The sequence below is a fragment of the Patella vulgata genome, chromosome 3, assembly GCF_932274485.2.
Source record: "Patella vulgata chromosome 3, xgPatVulg1.2, whole genome shotgun sequence".
Classification (NCBI taxonomy): domain Eukaryota; kingdom Metazoa; phylum Mollusca; class Gastropoda; family Patellidae; genus Patella; species Patella vulgata.
The window spans coordinates 70,010,227-70,031,634 of NC_065881.2; the positions used below are offsets into that span (position 1 = coordinate 70,010,227).

At 36.2% G+C, this 21,408-nt stretch overlaps 1 protein-coding gene across 1 annotated transcript in view; it reads left to right on the plus strand.

Annotated features, from left to right (window-relative positions):
- The window catches only part of LOC126815826 (neuronal acetylcholine receptor subunit beta-3), a 79,037-nt gene that overhangs the window by 51,231 nt on the left and 6,398 nt on the right, over positions 1 to 21,408 (plus strand). Inside the window, exons 2-3 of the mRNA XM_050541799.2 lie at positions 3,757 to 3,899; positions 4,549 to 4,593. Coding sequence (XP_050397756.1) covers positions 3,757 to 3,899; positions 4,549 to 4,593 — 188 coding nt within the window. The remainder of the gene's footprint in view (positions 1 to 3,756; positions 3,900 to 4,548; positions 4,594 to 21,408) is intronic.

Here is a 21,408-nt window from a genome sequence, read left to right on the forward strand (position 1 = left end):
AGAAATTTATTAACATCAGTTCCATTAGAGATTTCCTGCAGCCATGTCTCAATAAAAGGTCCTTAGGACTTTTAATCTGCGTCCCCGATACTAATTATAGCATTCGTCTCCGATACTAATTATAAAATTCTTTAATTTCACCTTTATCCGGCATCTGAATGACGTATGCAATCTCTAAACGTCCTGGTTATTAAAATCTAAAAGTAACAACACGAATAGGTTTAGATTTCTTTTCTTTATTCGTGTACGAGGGTTAATGAAATCTGTCATTATGATCTCGACTACGTGGGTCGGTGTCCAATCTGCAAGAGGGTTGATATGAGTGACTGGATGACGGGTTCTAGACAATAACTGATCAACGTTGACTAATTGGTTTCCAGTGGTTGTCCAATTCAGTAAATCAGAACATTTATTCTCACTCATCAAGACTGATGGACCAGGCATCAAAATCAACCATTAGATTTGATATGTTCATTTGACTGGAAAAAGTCATTGATTTGTGCTCATGTTTGGAAGTTATGTTAGTGCCACATCCTTTTCTCAGTTTTGCAACAAGTAGATAAAGTATTATTGAAGGCACCAATGGTTGTCATACATAGTTGATGAAGATCATGATCTTGGTTAAAAGGAGTTGACACCCATGAAAACAGTCTCGATAATTGTGATTTCTGTACCAGGTGAACAGTTTATGGACACCAGGAAGCAAAATAACAAGAGCATGAATCATTTGTTTGTTAAATTAAATTCACGTTGGCACCGTGTACATTCCAAGATTGTAGAGCATCATTATTTGAAATATTCATTCCTATGTTATGCGAATCAGTCAGCTTCGAGCTAAGCAGTATTATCATTATAATGCCTGTTGTAATCTTATAATTGTTTGTTGGATATGATGTGGTTTTAATGATCCTGGCTATTTATTTAACTCTTTGACTGACTTTATAACCTTTCCGACTTTAATAAATACAGAAACATTGCCAAATGGTTTGTAAACAGCGATTAGATAACAAATTATACTTTGTGCGAGTTTAATGGGTTTTAGATACACAAAGGTCGAATTGCAAAAATCCATCAGATTTAGATTGCACTGATAGGAACCACTTGCTATGTAAGGTTTGTGTTGCAAGATGAATCCGGAATATCTGTAGTGAATTCGTCCGATTTCAAAGGTTTGTTAACTTTACCAAGGAAATAAATTTGAACTGATATAAGTTCTTTAATGATAGTCGATGTTTATCTAAATTAAATTTAAAGTTTTATCGTCAACAGAAACTTTGGTTAGATATAGATCAGAGGGGTCACACCTATCGCCATAAGGCCTTTTAGAGCAGTTTTAGTATGGAATATTGAAGATATGACCATTGACTAAATATCTAATTATTATGGTCTAGTGCTACGATAATATTCGTCATTTATTCGGCTTAGGATAGATTTGGATGTAATTACTTTAGTTTTACGAGTTGTTGCCTTGAAGGAGAGAATTGTGTGGAAGAATTTATAGGAAGAATTATCATACAAACTACCCTTCTTTACAGCTCACTCAACTTTAAATCCGTCTCATTCCTCAAATGAACAATGGTCAGGGTTGGATGAAAGCGTTTACCACATCAATACACACATCTTATATTTAATAACCTTTATGCGGATTGGAGGATTGCAAACAAAGCATTGAATATGAAATGATGTTTCGGGGTATATGCATCTTCAGTTTAGAGCCACAAGATAAACAGCTCCAGCACATCTTTTTCTCTGGATCAACTCACTTTAAATGTATGTTTCGACACATTATTATGTACTGACTGAAGGAATTTAGTGATTCAGTTTATCCATTAATTTATCGGAACAAAAGTTCTTAAATTGTCATAGATATACAATGTTTCCGTTAGAAATTTTAATCTAATTTTATCTTTCGAAGGACGCTTTATATGTATTCTAATTATCTTATAAAGAAAAAATCGATCCAAGCCTCCAGGTGTTTAATCATCACTGAAAGGAATAATACACAGACAAATCACACCATAGACATATAAAACTTAATTGTTGTCTTTCTGGTTTTTTGTGGTTTCCTTTTTTACGATATATAAGGATTTAGTATGTATAATAATTAGTGCTATATGAAGACTTGTTGATGTATCCAGTGACGTGGAGTCTCTCATTATATTGCCTTTTGAAGTACCTAGGAAGGTACTTTCCGCTTACAAGAAAATGGTTTAAATCTGTGAATTTTCTAATTTTCGTATTTAATAGTTAGTTAATGGTTCCAAGATGGAACCTGTAACGGGATCACAGTTTCAGCCACCAACAGCTACTACAGGTATCAGTGTATTATTAATGTTATTTGTTATCAAAATATTATTTTAATTCATTTATATATAAAACTGAGTTAACTGCATTCTAATCATATACTCATCAGTAAAAATCGTTTTTTCCATCCTCATTTGAAATAGAGTTTCCATTTTAATTAATATTGAAATAACTTGGTTTAAATAAAAGACGCGGGTCTGCCTTTTGAGCGCGTATGTTTGTTACACTGTCATAATTAATATCAAATAATGATAGTAAAACTGTATTCTTTCAGGCAAAGGTTAAATACTTATGTAAACAGTATTTTATTCATAAACGAGTATGGCTAGAAGCCTACATCAGCACTTTTCAAATAATTAAGTTCATCATTATCAAAATTTGTCAACTAATAACATTCTTTCAACTGAACTTAACTAAAATTTATTTTAAAAAAAAATAGATTTACAATGGCGGGTTATGAAACGAATCCACATTCAGGCTCATATACATTTCTTATTTCATATAAATGTAATGAAAGTTGATCATAATATGAATTTAACCACAAAGAAGTATTTGCAAATATTGTATTTGTTTTCATAGGTGATTAAATTTAGAATGATTATAAAAGTATAATTTGAAGTTTTTGAGTGGAGGATAAACTACTTAAAAATATTTCGTTGTTGGCGATATATTTTCTAAGTCTTCGAATGACTCATAAACTCATGTTCGAAGAAATTGATACAGAGCTTCAAAACCACAATCCTGACCAGTAGCATCTTTAAGATTCAGTAAATAACAGGACACACACTCATTTGCTGTAATATTTTATTTCTGAAAGGATTTTTACTAATTGGGTCCAAGCTTTCACGCAAAATAAAAGATGTTATAAGGTAGAAGATCACAGCCAAGTTTAACCAAAGTTACTCTCCATCTTGTCCACAGCGTTATTCACGCAATGCCCATAACTACCAATATTCAGTTCCAGTGGGTCAACTCCTTTGCGAATGCCGTCTTCATTAGCCCAGTTCGGAGCAGAACAGCAGGACGTTAAACTCCATTTCATTTCATTTCCTCTGCGAATGTCAGCAAGTTGTGTTTAAACACCTGCTCTGCTGAGCGAAACTATATGGCGACGACGTTGCCAGCATTCACCGAATTCGTTAATGATATAGAACACCCACCTTAATCATGTAAAATACCTGCGAATACCATGGAATTGTCTCTTCCCGTTCCTAATGATTTGGGCTGAAACTAATGTGGGCGTGTGAAAAGTACATAAGGTAGACACCCCATGACGTCATTGTTGACTTTCTGAGACAGGCATGGACTTTATGACAAGCCATTTATAGTAAATACGAGAATACCAATATTTACGACCCGGGAGAAGATTTCAATTTTATTTTCAGGCATTATCTTTCGACTATATATTTACACCATTTTCGCCATTGATTCCATTTGAATTGATTTTTTCAGGTTGGTCGGCGACAGCAAGTGACATGATCCGCTTAAGAAAGTCTTTATTTGGGAATTACAGTAAGGAGATTGTACCGTTATATAATCAGAGCGTTCCACTTCAAGTACAGATGTCTTTCTTTCTTATTATGATACATGATCTGGTAAGATCTATCGCTTCATATTTATTATATATATATTGAAAAGTAAGGAAGAGTCTTACTTTTAGAACACAACAAACAGCATCCCAAATTTGCAATTTTCCAGAACATTCCTCCTCCTTACATTTCTCGCTAGTAAATTAAATGTATTAGTAAGTGCAGGCGGACAGCAATACACATAAACAGACCCCACAAGAATAAAAGGCGGAAAAAACCTACAATACACACATTCACTGTGAATAATCAACAACAGATTAAATGAATGGGTCTTGGGTTCACCCATACCCGTCCACTTCGATTTAGTATTAAATTGCTGAAGTGTGATTGAAATTTTATTTAATATTAATATGGTGTTTATCAAGTTTTGGAAAAATTAAGTCTCTACTCTGTGGTAGATGTACATTGTATTAAATTCTTGGTACACTAACATAACTGTTAGTCAGATTTTGTGAAAAATGTAGTCAACGTACAACACCATTTAGTTGATATCTGAACTTAACTCGGAATTATTGTAGGTAGTAGGGGGATGGCTAAAATCGTAAATAGAAAACTCGAATCTCCCAAAATGATTATTTTCACATTATCTTGGAATGTCCCTATAAACAAAAGTGGAACGCAGGCAATAGATATATACCTTTCTCGTTTCGTATAGGATATGAAGAATCAAGTTTTGACTGCAAGTGGTTGGTTGAAAATAGTAAGTAAATACATTTTTGATATAAAATATTGCCCCATTCTGAAACTGTTCAATCGTCACATGTGGGCCCGGAATTGAGAAGAGCGTCATACAACCCAACCCATTAGGTAAGAGCGTCACCCATTAGGTGATTTCTACCGTTCAACTATAATTGATAGAAATAACTCCGCTTGATGAAGCATTATGCAAGAGCCAAATCTGCCTATTGTAGGTCTTTCTTTTGGACTCAAATGTTATATAAATTAGTAATTAGACATTTATTCACATGTTCGGATGATAAGTCTATAACCAACTCTGTAGCTAGACCACCGGCGGGTCGCAATTTTTAATGAATTGAAAGACGATCTCCATTTTTTTTATCTAACAGTTATGGCAATGAAAATAGACTACACTATTCTTATCAAAACTTCAAACACTGATAACTTTGCTCAGAATAAATTAATTTGAATAAAATTTTCAATAAATTCTGTTTTGTTTTTCATAATCTATTTACACCATCTATAGCGAGAACTATCAGTTCTCTATCTAAATTTTACATCATGCATCGTTAATACAAAAAAGAGAATAATTATTTCTAGCGACATATTGGACATTTTATCGGTTGGGCCCAAGGGCTAGTGAGTACTATACATATCGGAATTTTCTCATCACCGACTCCTCATGCTGGGTATTCATAGACAGAAACTCAAAGTTGAAAGCAGTTTGTTTATTCCTTCTTAAAATAATGAAGACAACTTCTAATTAATTAGTACTAATTGATAAGATCCATATTTAAGTTTCACTTCTGAAATCTTTTGAGAGGTTAGTCGTCGAACAGAAAGCGATTATTTCACATTTTTTTTTTATTGATTCCAATTGTCAAAGTAGGCTTTTGACAGAAGCCTACAGGATAAATATGAAACAGAATTATAGCCAAGATTAACTTCCGGCTATTGGCGTTCTGCACCGACGGGGCTAATGCATGCTGGGGTACGTCATACAGTTTGCTACGATGGAAATTTTGCTCGGACGGCCGCGCTATTAGTTCTTACTTCAGTAGCGCCCTACCTTTCTGCACCAAGCTAATGGGGACGGGGTATTTTGCAAATTCGGTAGTCTGATTACATAGAAACAATAAGCGTGCTATTAATGATATTGAAATTAGGATTGTATGTCCTGCTTCAGTCTATACAAACGTTTGACTTATCTACCTTGTACACTAAAATTCCCCATAGTAAATTAAAAGCTCGGCTAAAAGACATTATTCACAACGTCTTTTCATCTAAATCGGGAACTGTTAGATATGAATATCTAGTTATTAATTACAATTCCCATATTATTTTGTTAAGGACCATAGTAATTCCATAAATAAGTACACCGCCAACAAGATAATAATTGATAATATCTTTGTTGAATTTGGAGGGGAAATATATCAGCAAGTGGTAGGTATCTCCATGGGCACCAACTGTGCACCTTTACTGGCTGATTTGTTTCTGTATTCTTACGAAGCCGATTATATACAGGCACTCGCAAAACCAAATAAGCGATTAGTCAGACGCTTTAATTTCACTTATCAAAATATCGATGATGTTCCATCTCTGAATAATCCTAAATTTAGTGATTATGTAGAATTCATATGTCCTGATGAACTCGAAATTATACTACTGACAGTAACAATTACGCTTCCTACTTGGATCTACGTCTCGATTTTGACAATTGCCATAAACTGAGTGTTAAGATGTACGATAAACGTGATGACTTTGACTTTTCGATTGTCAACTTTCCATTTCTACGCGTAATTCGTATCTATGGATGGGTTCAAGGAGTAGGATCGTCAGTCCTACCTCCTGGACCCCCCCCCCTCTCTCTCTCTCTCTTATTAATGTCATGTGGCGTCCTCATTAATGTCATGATCTGGCCCCTGCCTTTAGAACCTAATGATTGCAAAATTCTAAAACTCATCTTCAATCTTTGCACTATGGCTTAATTATACAAAAAATAACATAAAATGTGACAGCTGAACAAATCGGATGCGACGGTGATTGTGAAAGACGATGTATCATACGTAATAAGTCCTTCTAATATATAATCTAATAACCCATGTAATTCAACAATTTCATACCGGAAGACTGTACTGGACTGGCCGACTGGGTTTTAAATTCTGGTAGTATGTTATAATAGGATTTTTTTTTTTTTAAAAGGCACACACCAGGTTTTAAGAATGTTTGTGGACCATATATACGGACTGGTTTATTTTTGAACAACATCGACAGTTCAACAAGATTGTTTCTTAATTATGCAATTATTATTCACACGCTATTTATCCATTATCCACATCCTCACATTAGATTCTACTGAACATATACTTTGTGGTTCCAAGGGGATAGAGTTCATCGTCTCGTCAAGCCTTAACGTAGTACCCCTTGCAACAAACATGACATTTCTAAACGCTTTCTATGAAATTATCAGATTCCCGTTACTTTTCTTCTAATTACAAAGTTATTTTGAAACCCTAACTCACGAGAATATTAAGGATCGGGAATGGACTACTAGCAATGGTCATAACCACATTACTATCATCCTCGGTATCCCCAGCGCAATCATTCCGTATATGCCACTAAACCATTTTTCCATCCATAGGATATTCACGAATTCAAATTATCTGTCCTTGGTGGTTTCATTGGCCACGTAGGTTTATTCTACGAGCCAAATAAAAAAAACAGTTAACATACCAGTCTTGACGTCATTGTTTTCTTTCACAAAATGCAGCAGCTGTACGCTCAATTATGATAGAGAGTTTACAAGAAATTTAATATCAAAGAAGTGACATGCTCACAAAACGATGTCCTAAAATATTTTGACAAAGTGTGTAACAACCATTCGGCGACCGTAGTTGCAAAACAAATAACAAATGGGGGCCACTTCCCTTTGCCCACTCCCTTCCTATTTATAGAATTTTTAGATTGGTCGATAAAAATAGCACAATTATCAAGGGCGGATAATTTGACCTACGAGTCTCTTCCGCGAATGGATCCAGGGGTTAGTGGAGGATACCACTGGGGATACCGAGGTAGCACCACCACCGGTGATAGACTATATATAAATTATTAGTAGACAATCGATTGACTTACTCTAAGATATTGTTTATGTCTGCGTTTATTTATTTTGTACCTAATATTTATAATTTCCATAAATGACACCCGTCCTTTAAGATAAAGATATCAATTGTTTCCGTTGCAAAAGAAAAGGTTGCCTTTAGAATTTGTACAGATATTGGCAATGATATACCCAGACTAACTAATCGCTGAAACATTTACCCCCTATGGGGTTTAGGAAGTTTAAGATGTCTAGTGGCAGAAAGGTTACAAATCGATGGTATTGTATTATGTCTTTGAGATTATTTTCATTTATATTAATGTATTAAAACGATTCCATCATTATTCAACTGACAATGAATTGTTTAGAATTATTTGCTTTCGCGAAAAATGTTATATGCACGGCTAAACGAGACTTGATTTCTCTGTTTTATAATTGTTCCAGTTACTATTTTGTGAATTGGTTAAAGTAGCTAAGTCCCTAACTCAATATCATCCAAAGTCTTCGACATTGAAACACGAATTATTTGTCAATTGAAATCAACATTGATGTTGTGGTCTCCAATATTTAAGACAAAATAAACATTCATTGATACACAAATCGTGTACCATAATGCGTTTCAGCGCCATTTATAACAAGGAACTCGAAGAACGAGGCTAGACATATTCCATAAGTCATGTCAAACGGTGACATCATATTCTTATCTTTCGATGCAGACTGGAATAACCAGACGCTAGAGATTGCTATTCGATTGAGACTTCAGACCCCGTGTTCACAAAACATTCTCAGACTTAAGTTGAGATTTTACTCAAACTTGTTCGCCTTATGTTAACTAAAATATAGAACTTTATAATAATTGTGTTGTTTTACTGTATCAGATATATCAGTAAGAAACTATTTGCAAAGTTTAGTGTTTCTGGATCAAAGATGTTTCTCATAAACCGTGATTGAGCAAATTCTCAACTTAAGTCTGAGAATGCTTTGTGAACTCGGGGCCTGGCGTATTTCGCCAAACGTAGCTGATTTGAAATTAGAGTAGAAACGGAAACGATTTAATGTAAATCAGTTTATATACAATACTATTACATAATTATATACGTTGCTATCCATTTGTGTCAATTTCTAGGTCCCAAATATTAGCATCTTTTATTTATTATTATGTCAATTCAATATGGTCACTTTATCTCCGAATACATAAGCCGGTGGTAGATTTGTTTTTCTTTTTCAAACATTAATGAGATCGATGGCAAACCATATAGATATTGGAATATTGGAACTCTGTAAGTGTTATCAAGTATGAAGATTTTCCAGTTAAGTGATCGTTAACTACGTTATTTAACAACTAAGCCTGATACCTCGCCATCTGATCCCTATTGATTCTATAGTGATTCAGTTAATTGAACGTGCTAATAAGTCCTTGAAAACGCGTTGAATTTGCCGTTCTGAAAATTATACTCTCATTCACTTAAAGAGTGCTAAATACAAAGCTACAACGAACATCGTTGGCTATTTGAAAGCAGCGTTAGGGATTCTAGGGTATTATACCCACCACTACTTATTGCTATCTATATATATATATATATATATATATACTCAGCCAAATTAAAAACTTGACACTGATGAATTTCAACAAAAAAAAAATTCTGGTAAGTCAAATAAATTTTAAAGTGTTTCTAACTATAGTAAGTAGTAAGAAGCCTTTAATTTCATAAAATTGTAGTCACGTGGATCACGTGACTTCTGAGCATATAAAGATGAAAAACCTAAAAACACGTGCAAACACAAACTCGTGAGGTCAACTTGAACTGGAAAAACAAATTAAAATTGTTATTTTGATCTTTGTTAGAAAATGCCGCGCCTTTCAAATGTAGAACGTCTACGTGCTATAGGTAGGCTCTATGCTGGTCAGTCTGTGGTCACTGTTGCAAGAGCCTTTAATTGTTCACGCCAGACAATAATTAATCTTAGAATGAGAGTGCTTCAAACTGGAACTATTGCCGACCGCCCAAGGGCGGAAGCGCCACGTGTGACGTCACTCCAGGAAGATCAAGCTATACGATTACGTCATCTTAGAAACAGATTTGTCACTGCAACCTCCACAAGTGAGAGAGAGAGAGAAAAATGGGGTTTAACGTCCACTCGACACAAACTAGGTCATTTCGGGACTAACATATGGTTCAATTTTATTTCCATAATTCGCTTGCGCGTAGGGGTCTTTAGCAGTGGGAGGAAACCGGAGGACCCGGAGAAAACCCACGAGGTTGGACAGGCGACCCTACTCCTTGTCACGTACAACCGGGGATTCGAAACCACGCCAGTTGACTCAATGACAGACTTAATGATACAGCGCGCACGTGCTAACCACTAAGCCATCCAACCCCCCACCTCCACAAGTAGAGAGATGTTTGGTGGAAGGGTAACTGCACAAACTGTTCGAAATCGCTCGCAGGCTGCTGGTCTTCGAGCTCGGAGGCCCTAAATGGACCAATATTAACACCTCTTCATCGCCGTAACCGACTTGTGTGGGCCACAAGACACATACGATTTACTCAAAGACAGTGGAATTCGATTGTCTTTAGAGTGACGAATCTCGATTCACTTTGAGATTTGCCGATGGCAGGGTCCGAGTGTACCGCAGACGAGGTGAACGTTACGCTCAAATATGCGTCAGAGAAGTTGACCGATTTGGTGGCGGCAGCGTCATGGTTTGGGGTTCTTTTTGTGCACATGGACGTTCTCTTCTTCTTGTTGTCCAAGGGAACTTAAATGCTGTCCAGTACAGGGATCATATTTTGCAACCTGTTCTTCCGTTTGTGCAGAGACATGGGCGTGGACTAACGTTTCAACAAGACAATGCTCGACCCCATACAGCAATTGCTACCCAGAATTTTTTAAGAAATGCCGGTGTCCAAGTCCTGGATTGGCTGTCGCTTAGCCCCGACCTTAATCCTATTGAACACATCTGGGACGAACTGGGTCGATGTGTTCGTCAGCAAGTGAATCCACCACTGACGTTGCAGGAACTTCAACATGCTCTTGCTGAGCAGTGGCGACGTCTTTCTCGGGTAGTGTTTACTAATGTTCTGAGATTCATGAGAAGACGTTGTGTGGCAGTACGAGACGCTAGAGGAGGCCACAGCCGTTACTAAACACTTTATTCTGATTGTTCTCCAAGTCTGTCAATTTCATTTTGGGGGTACTGTGACATCACGAACGTTATCAATGTCAAGGACTTTCGGCGAGACGTATTCTTGCTTTCTGTTTATGTCAAGGTCGTCTGTGCACAACATAACACTAAAATATTTGCCTTAAACCAAATATTAAAAATCTAGTCCCAAAAATCCAGAGTGTCAAGTTTTTAATTTGGCTGAGTATATATACATTCTATGTAAACGTCGCGGATAGGATAGCAAACCGAACCGGTGATTTCAGAAAGCGAAACTTCGATTTCGGAAACGGAAGCTGTATGTTGACCTGAGGATATGGGCTACCAGAAAAGTAAACAATCAATTTTCTAAATAGAAGTTCACAAATAAATGAGAAATGTCACAAATAAATGTTGAACGACCAACAAATGTATCTATCAGTGATTCATACAGTAACTATAACATCCTACCCACAATTTTAATCTTCTAAATATTACATAACATTATAAGCCCTTATATTTGAACGGCGCCATTCCAACCATGCGTCACACTATTTCAAAGTATATATCGCGCAATGAAGTTCCATCTTTCGAGGTACTTGCTGAAGAACGCACATCAACGCCATATGTGCAACTTTAACTAGGAGTAGTTGGAAGGTAGATGAATTCAAATAAAATGTTGACATAAGTTAGAACCTCAACTTCATATTCTTCTGAACATATATCAATTACAGTATGCATATATCGTCACTATATATGTCTAGCCGGGGCCTCAATATCAATGCCATTTACACATATTTAAATATGTTACTTCGATCTTGATGATGATGTAAGATGCATTTATTGCAATTCACCGATGGACTTTTGACCCGAGGATCACAGCGTAATCGTATTATTGTTTAATGTAAATAATATACTGTTTTGAGCGTTTGGCTTAAAGGGTGCTAACAATAAATTGCGGACAAACAATCGTCAAAGTAATCAACGGACTACCCTACATTCTTATTCTTTCGAAACTCACACAGTTGAAAACATCTAGGGCTTCTGTCCTGATACCGTGTGAATTAATTTCATTTAATCCTAGCAAGGGGAGTACTTCATCAATATGAGAAATCACGGTGGTAATTTAATTAACATATTTATCAATCAAGTTGATAATTGATAGGGAAATTACAGATTCAAGGATAAACCAAAAAATCAGGATCAATTGTCATTTGTGTTAAGGATGACTTTGGGTGTGATTGTAAGCGTAGGAATTCATGAATAATGATGCCAGTGGTGTAATCGGGACCAGACTAAATCGAAATCAGTGTCTTCGGTTAATTGAATAATAGTAAGGTGACGACTTTTAGTTTTAGAATCTTGTATAAGTGGTTGTTATTTGATCTCAAAGGTCAAATTAATGATGTTGTTTTGTCGTGTACTATTCGAAAACGATCTGTATATGTCGAATTTTAAGATAAGTGTGATTTATTTGAAGCTGTTGATATAAATACACGACGTTGTTTGTTTTCTGGGGGCGTGTGTAGGTGGCCGAATGGTATAATGGGTGCGCTTTAAATCATAAGGTCTATTATTGAGTCAAATGGCGCGGTTTCGATCCATGTACGTGACAATAAGTGGGATCAGCTGGTATTGAGTGGACGTTAAACCCCCAGCCCTCTGTCTTTCGCTACCCCCTACCCCGAAAGTTCATCGGGATTTTCCGGCGTGGATCCCCCTTGTCAGTGGTGCGTGGCAAAGAACAACGCATAGCTGTTCGGATGGGACTAAAACGTGAGTCCCGTGTGCCCATTGGCGTGTACGTAAAATATTTCTTAACAGTTGGAATTCGATAGTCCGTATTGAAACTGTCCGGGATTAATTTACCTCATAGCACACTGGCTAGCGTTTGTCTTCATTAGCCAAGTCGGGGCAAAATATTTGGACGTTAAACCTTATTTTACTTCATTTCTCTCCCAAGAAGTGTATAATGCTTAGAAAAACAAAACCCAGAATGTCATATACCACATTTTAATAGCCGGTAAAATTCAACGCTGAAAGACTCAACATTTCTGTAACGTTAAGATAAACAAGGATGAAGCTCTTGTATTTATCACAAGACTAATATTGATATATTTCAGAAATCTCTTTGTAAATTTTGATTAACGGTAAGATTTGCAGAATAAGCTCGACTCAGACACTTGTCATTTGTCAAGTTAAATGTGATTTTCAGACAAATCGGACATTGTCATTTACTAAAACACAACGGCCGTGTGGTAATTTGTAGGTTCGACAAACAGCGAAGGAAGACTTGTGTCTTGGTGTCAGGTCAGCTCAAGACTCAATGACACGAGGTCAAGGCAATTTCGAATGATGAGGCTATATTTTCAAATATAGGGGACGGGCCTTAATGCACAGATATCTATTTAGTTGGACATTAATTAAGGAATGTTACTTATGGGTGGATGAACAATGGCCCTGATTAACTGTGTGTATACGTGGAGGCACGAAAATTAAACATGGTGCTTGATTGATCAAGTTGGTTTAATCATGTAGTTGTGAAGTTTTGTTTATTTTCATCGAACCTTTCCTCCGCAATTGCAATATTTCTTGATTAGATTTGAAAGCTGACAAAAGCCATTCCTGGAGTGTTAAATTGACTAGTTCTGCTGTATTAATCATGAAGAATTAATGCATTGTCTTCAACCGCATGGTTAAAGGGATCTTTGCATTTGCATTTTGCAAAGATTTTTTTGTACATTTTAAACCGAATAAATCATCCGTTGGCTTGATGCATGTCAGGATGCGGTCAAAAGCAATCATTCAGATCATACCATAGATTCTCTCTTTACTTGATTAATTGTTCTGTATATAGGTTAACGTGAGCTAAATTGCTAGTTCCATTACACAACAAACAGCATGTGTGTACCGAATGCCCTAGCTTAAAAAAAGACACAGTTCCTGGTTGTAATAAATGTATACATGTCATTCAGTGTTCAGTAACAACCTGGTGTCAATTTCGTTTTATTTTCGACGCTGTAATACTGTATAGGGATATAATTCAAGCATTAATTCCTTCGTCCCTTCATTAGATCCACCCCATTCACTTATTGTCCAATGTGTTGTTTTAATAACTTATTTTACTTTCAATAACTTTCTTTTAATACCAATACTACCCGAAGCTATTAATCTTGTATAACAGACTTGGTAACCTACGGTTGACAGCTGACTCATTGATAGTTTTAATTGTATGATAAGCATAATCCCTGTTATTTCCATTATTTGTAATTATTGGCTTTTATATGTAAATTTAATTTAACCTTTGATACTAGCAGCTTTAAATACCAAATTGTACATTCATTCAGTATTCTAAGTTTTATCCCGTTTCCACCACGTCACTCTGCCTGTCATGCTGTTCTGTGTATATGATTAATATTATCGGTATTAAACAGTTTAAAGGATAATTTCTGTGTATATACATGCTGTAATACATTGACATCTGACATTTTCCTGATGTTATAAAAGATTGACATTTGATTATTTTTTTCCTGATGTTGTAATACATTAACATTTGACATACCTGGTTTTCCCTGATGTTCTAGGCCAATACAATGCCTCTGACATAATTTCTTTTTCTCAGTTGTCATATTACATTCACATCTGATGACGTGAACTGGTGGCCATTTAAAATATATAATGGTGCGGGAAATAAAACACAAAGAACCCTCAAATAACACCTTCCACTAAATCAATCCAACATTTTTTCCATCTCCGTTCTTCCCTAAATATGCATTATGCAAGAGCTAAATCTGCCTATTGCGGGTCTTTCGTTAGGCCTGACATGTTATATAAATTATTAATTAGACATTAATTAACATACCAAGACCATAATCAACTCTCGATGCCATCAGATGGCTCCGATATTTTGTAAATTTGAATACGTTTTGTGGCTGATGAAATAACCGAAAAAATGGATAATCGAGACCTTGTTTATTATCGTAACACCGGTAGTAATGATAATCGAGGCTAGACAAAAACTGTATCTCCGATAGCTTGGCTCAGAGTGACGTAGTTTGACTGACATAATCAGCATATTCTCTTTTCATTATCTCATTTTTTTACTGTTATAGCAAGAACTGTCAACTGTTTAACCAATCTTACCCACTGTCGCTTTAATGTCGCAAAGTTTGATGGTCGACAAATGATTACATAAAATGTTGTTCAATGTCTCCAATCGGCCAATTTGAAATGCATTACCTGTAAAGTAGTCATTGACTGAGAGCCTATTAATAATAAATAGTCCGCAGGGAAGTTGGTTAGATTAAAATGCAATGCAATGTTCAGAAAAAACAAAAGAGTATTGTAATATAATTTTAATTTGATTTGTTCATTATAGATTATAATGACGGAAAGCGCTATATTAAGTCGACCTCAGTCGAATCTCTGTGTGGGCTGAGGAACCTTCTTAATATTCTATGATCGGTTCTACAGAGGTAAAGCCAGAAAACGATCGCACAAAACATGTGTAACATCGAAGTCAGAATTTACTCACAAAATGCCCCCCCCCCCCCCAATGATAATAAAGTATGTAAACACGCTTGTTAAAGTTCGGAATATAGCTATAAACTATCATTTTCCCTTTTTGCACGAAAGGAAAATTAAAGAATAGTTCATAAAACGGTCTGTGGATTACTAGATCGAAGTCTGGATAAAGAGTCATCGGTAGATCTTAATCCATTTAGCCAAGCCTTTCATGTGTATGTCCTAGACGAAACACAGCTTAAACTAATAGTTATAAAACCGACATTTAACTTTAAGACATTTATTTGACTACAGATGCGGCAAAAAATTTCATGATCAAAGACAGTATCTTGGGACCCAGTCAGCGTGACAAAAGTTTTAAATTAATGATTTAACGATAAAAGCACAGGTTATGGCTTAACTAATATTGAGCATTATCACATCACTAGCTCTTCAATGCAGTTTAAAGAAAAATACAGTCACTAAACCTGATTTTGAATACCAAAATACATCAGACCTTTTCTCGTGTGTGGCGTGTCGACTCCTACTACTCGTAATATCGATGTCAAGTGTTTACCATTCAGTCAACAGCCTGGATTCTTGTACTTGAAGCCAATTGAAGACTAGTTGTTTTTTTAAAGTTGTCCCAAAGGCTTTATAAAGATGTGATTGTTGTCTCACTTCTCTACTTGTACTGTCCACTTGTCTTGAAGAAGCATTATTTCAGAGCTAAATATGCCTTTTGCAGGCGTTTCTTTTGATTTTAAATGTTATATAAATTTTTATTTAGACATGTATTTACATGCCTTGTTGATAATCAACCGGGTCGAGATTTAAATGGATTTGAACACCCGCGAGATATACGAATTCTAAGAATAAACTGGATATTAGTGTCTAGGTCTCGGTTGTCATGTAAAGATGCTACGATAATCAGCGATCTACGCTACATCTTCAAACAGTCATAACTTCGCCCAGAATAAAGTAATTTGAATGGAATTTTAGACATAGCAAGGTTTGGAAAAGGGGGCCATTTTCTTTTTATTTTGCTGGAACAATAATAGTTTATACTATCATCTTGTAAATATATTCTACAAAATTTTATTCTCTGGTGTTTTTCACCACAAGAGTTCCACAAGAAATTGGATTTCGAAAAAGAAAATCATTATTTTCTTTAAAAATTTCTTCTCAGACCCCCTATATGCCTGTGTGGTACCACATTTCACAAGATGTTCGACTTAGAATAATTCTGAATGAGTGTGTTGGGTCTGTGGTGTTTTTCACCAAAAGAGTTCCTTTCAGACCCCCTATATGCCTGTGTGGTTCCACATTCCACAAGGTTTTCAACTTAGAATAATTCTGTTAGTGTGTTTTTGGTCTGTGATGGGTGTTAAAGGAGACCCCGGAGCCTTGCCATTTGTTTATATATCTTATTCATTATCTAATGTTTAAATACTTTCCAAAATGTAGAACCCCAAATATATACAAAGCATTTCGATTAAACTGGCACATTAGGATACCAGAAATGACATAACCAAAGTAATTGTTAGACACTATTTATTAAAGATTATTCAAGAGCTAACTTTGCACATTGCCGGTCTTTCTTCAGGCCTTAAATGTTATATAACTTATTAATTAGACATTTATTAACATGACAGGACCATAATCAACCTTCGAGATTTTAACTAGATTAATAGAACGGTTCGACCATTTAATGATTTAACTTAAAAATGGACAAGCGATGCTAAGACTCGAATATACCAGTACCGTGCTTACGGTAATAAACAATAAATGCACATGTCTTGTCAAAACTACAGTGATAACCTGCCACAGAATAAAGTAATTTGAATGAAAATTTCAATATATTCATTTTGCATTATCTATTTTTTTTTTTAACTAGTATAGCACTAACGGCTATCATGCTGCATCAGCTTAATCACATGCACGCTACACAGTTATGAAAGTTGAGTCGCTAATGCCCCCGTCAGACCGGGGTAGCACCTTTATTGCGCTGCTGCGATCGTACGGCGACCAGAAAATGCTCAAGGTCTCCGGCGAGTAAATGTCCCAAAAAGTTATATGCGCCCGTCACGACCACTTCGCGCTTATGGCGTTTTTATTGAGATCTAGTGGAGTGGCAACGGCGATCATCGACGAATCCGCTTCGCTCTGACTACGCTCATGGGGTTCTTACGTGCTTGTCTACCATGTGATCACGGCGACTATATAAAATGATCAGATTTTTGAAAATTTCAAGAGGACGATATACACACTGATGTATGAACTTTGAATCGCCTGTTTTATAGCAAGTCGCACATGAAAATCATGGTCGCCATAGGAGCGCAATGCAAGCTTGGTAACCACGCCATGGTCGTATTAACAATTCCATAAACGGAGTGGTTACCCAATAAGATCGCCATAGACGCACTGGGTACCCATGGGGACGTGGTGCAATCATGCAACAGTGGTGAAATCATTGTAACATCGCCATAAGGAATCCGAACGCTTGGTGTGGTCGTGGCAGATACGCAAGGGTCATTGTGAAGACACCATGAAGTCGCCCTTGCAAATGTTACAATTTTCGCAACGTCTTTGCCACGTGTGTACTGCACGGGTACTACGTTCATGGATATGTTATCACAGCCTTCCAGGACAGACCACAGAATCTTGGCGTTTGTTTTAAACATGCTAAAAACAAACGCCGTGACTCTGCGATCATTCGCGACCATGGACACCACAGCACGATATCTGGCGTTTCCACCACGCTTATGGCGATCTTGACGCCGTCTGAGACAATTTTCCATCACCGTAGCAGCACAGTAAGGATACCAACCCGGTCTGACCTGGGTATAAATGGTATACCAGTCCAAACATGGTTCAATTCCGTTCAGTATTTACAACGATATGATAAATTGAAAATATGTCAACATTCAGCATCCTCTACAGATGATATAAATATGAACTGAAAAAAGCCAACCAGCTACACCTATATCTCAGTGAAAATCAGTGATGCGCCTTTTTAAGCCCACGGAATCGAATCCATGATAATATCTACCGTTGATTTTATTATGTGTTTTCTCAATAATTATATTTTAACGTTGATTAAACAGGCATTATGTAAGAGCTAAATGTGCCCATTGCAGGTCTTTCTTTAGGACTTAAATATTATATAAATTGTTAATTACACATTAACATGACAAGCCCATATTCAATTCTCGATGCCATCGGAAGGCTCCGATTTTAAGTAGATTAGAACGATTCGACCATTTAATGATTTAATTAAAAAAGGGATAACCGAGACTGTGTTTATTATCTTAACAACGGTAGCAATGACAATCGGTGTTACACTATTCTTCTAACGTCGATAACTTCAGAGTGAAGTAATCAGGCTAAAATTTTCAATATATTCCCTTTTCATTATCAAATTTTAATTATTATAGCGAGAACTGTCAGGATTTTATCTAATCTTACATAATTTCCCTTTAAGTCGTAAATAATGATATGTCGATCATCGGCTTTAAGTAAATGCCAAGTCAATAGGGTCTGCAATCCTTTGTTTATAAACAATGAATAAGGCTCCCACATATCGTCACAGTCAGTGTCTTTATTTGGTGATTCAAACAATCGGTAACGGTAGAGTTCACCTTGGCAATTAATGCATGTTTTGTATGCTTTGATTATCTTTCAACAAATGCATCAGACTAAGAGATCAGCTATACACAGATTAGCCGGTTAATGAGGAAGTGGGTGGCATTACACGTCTGCTATTGATGTGCTAGGCTTAACACTTCATGGCGAATCTAAGTGCTTCGAGTTGATCCGTAAAGCATATCAGGTTCATAAATTACGTTAAAAGTAGCATCTACGTCCATGATGACAACTCAACTAGGCGATTTCTATTCATTACACGATATCATTATGTTCGCTTCATGCTCGATACAATCGATTTAGAATCAACCTCCAAACAATGCCACAGTAAAACCACAATAACATAAATGCCCAACTGCTTTTAAAGGATCTAGAAAAAACCAAAGAGAAAATCATTCACCTCAAATGAAATAGACGTTTTTATATTCTGATTAATAACACATAGGTCGTAAAATGTATTGCTCCAATTCAGCTAGGACATTCAGTGATTGGTCACGACCAACAGTTACCCTAGTTGGCTGTCTCGTTTGAGCATTTTCTTTTTAATCAGGGGCGTTATTCAAGAGACAAAAACTGTTTTTGTCTTGTTCGTGTATACTGGCTGAGAGCTAACAACTGTGTCAGGGCGATCTACATTTTGTGTGGTTGTGTGTGTTAAGGGTTTGGTGGGGGCGAGGGAGGGGGGCAGATCAATTATGGGGAACACTGGAATTCAGTACAGTGGGTATCCTTGAGTGTTTGAAAATTTATAGAGTATTCCTTGTAATAAGAAAATTTAACAACATTTTCTTAACGAATATGTATTTCATTTACATTGTGGTTCCTTGAGCTAAAGTATATCCCGTATTTTATCTCCGCCGACATGGTTAAGAAATTGATGGAATGCATTAATAATCTCTATGGCGGTGCTATGTTCAGAATTAACTGTACTCGGATTTATTGCATTAGTATTAATGTCATTGCTTTTAACCCTGTCCATTCACATATCGAATACATTCTAACTCTTAGAAATTTAAAACCCCGTAACTGTAACAGATTTGAAATTGCATTAGATAAGAATTCATTGAAAGGCAACATTTTCTATTAGTATAATGCAGGAAATATCTTCATTCATTTAATTGAGGGGGTCTATTGATCGTGGTCGAGAAACAGACGTTAAAGTTTCAGAAATGATATAAAGTTTATATGACCAGACAAAAATCCAGTTTCGGAGAATTCATTCATTAAAAACGTAACGATAAAATGTAAAAAGCATGTTTCTAATCAACTCCAGTAAATTTAAACCCAACCAATGTTTACTTTGGGTTCTGAAATTCGGCTACATAGGATTTTTTTGACACTGAAACGACGTTGAGTCGCGAAAATTTGTTATACTCACGTAATATTTTATCACAGAATACTGCACTGAAAGACTTCTTGGTTTGGTATAAGAGATTTGAGAAAATGAATCGCCTGAGACCGAATTCGTTTATTTTGTTTAAGAATATAATATGCAGGTTTTTTTATCCGTCATCAGTAAAGATAGGATGTTTTTTGGTCTATAAAAAATTATGTCATTATATAAAATGTTGAACGCCGGTTAAGGGGTTTTGAAGTTAGCACTGGGATAATAGAAGACATTCTATGCGTGTGAAGTACACTGCTTCCTGTTGATATACAAGGTAACGAATTCCTAAAGAGATCTTAAAATCTCTTATTCCGTCGTAACGAGCAGACGAACGTTGTTCAAAATGCATTCATTTCCTTAGTCCGAAATAAAATATTAAAAGATAAAAGAGGTAATGGTTATGTAGACTTTTCATATGGAAACATCCAAGTAATCATCGACATTGCAACCCAATGTTATGGTCACAGATCACTAATGATTTCCCTCCCCATTGACTTTAATGTTAAATCTCGTCTCTTAGACCGTAACGTTTTTTTCCAAATTTTCGTTGGGTAGAACGCTTTCTACACCAGATGGAGCAACATGTGGCAATTGCTTGCTCGAAAGCACGTAGGAGGTTCATCATGGAAAACTTGAGATAGACAAACTGGAAGTAAAGACCAAATAACATGCACTTTTCGGCCATACATTTCAAATTAAACAACCTCTCAACTCTCGTATCCTTCCGCCTCCAAATCATGATTATTCACCAAAACCTGGCAGAGAATGCATGTTCAAACCCCTTTCTTCGATTCTACACCAAAAAGTCAACAAATTTGGCATGGAAAAGGGAGGGGGGGGGGGGAGAGAAATACTGAAAAAAGCTTTGGCCCTTGGTGAGCTATGTCCTATATGACAAGGCCATGGCCATGCCAACCGAAATATCCCAACCAACGGCATTCTAATAATATATATGTTTTTAAAAATATTTTTTTAAAATTGTCTGTGCAAAATAAGGGAACTGTATTAGGATACCATTTGTGTTCTAAAATGCGTTTGACAACTGTTCTGTATGGAAGCC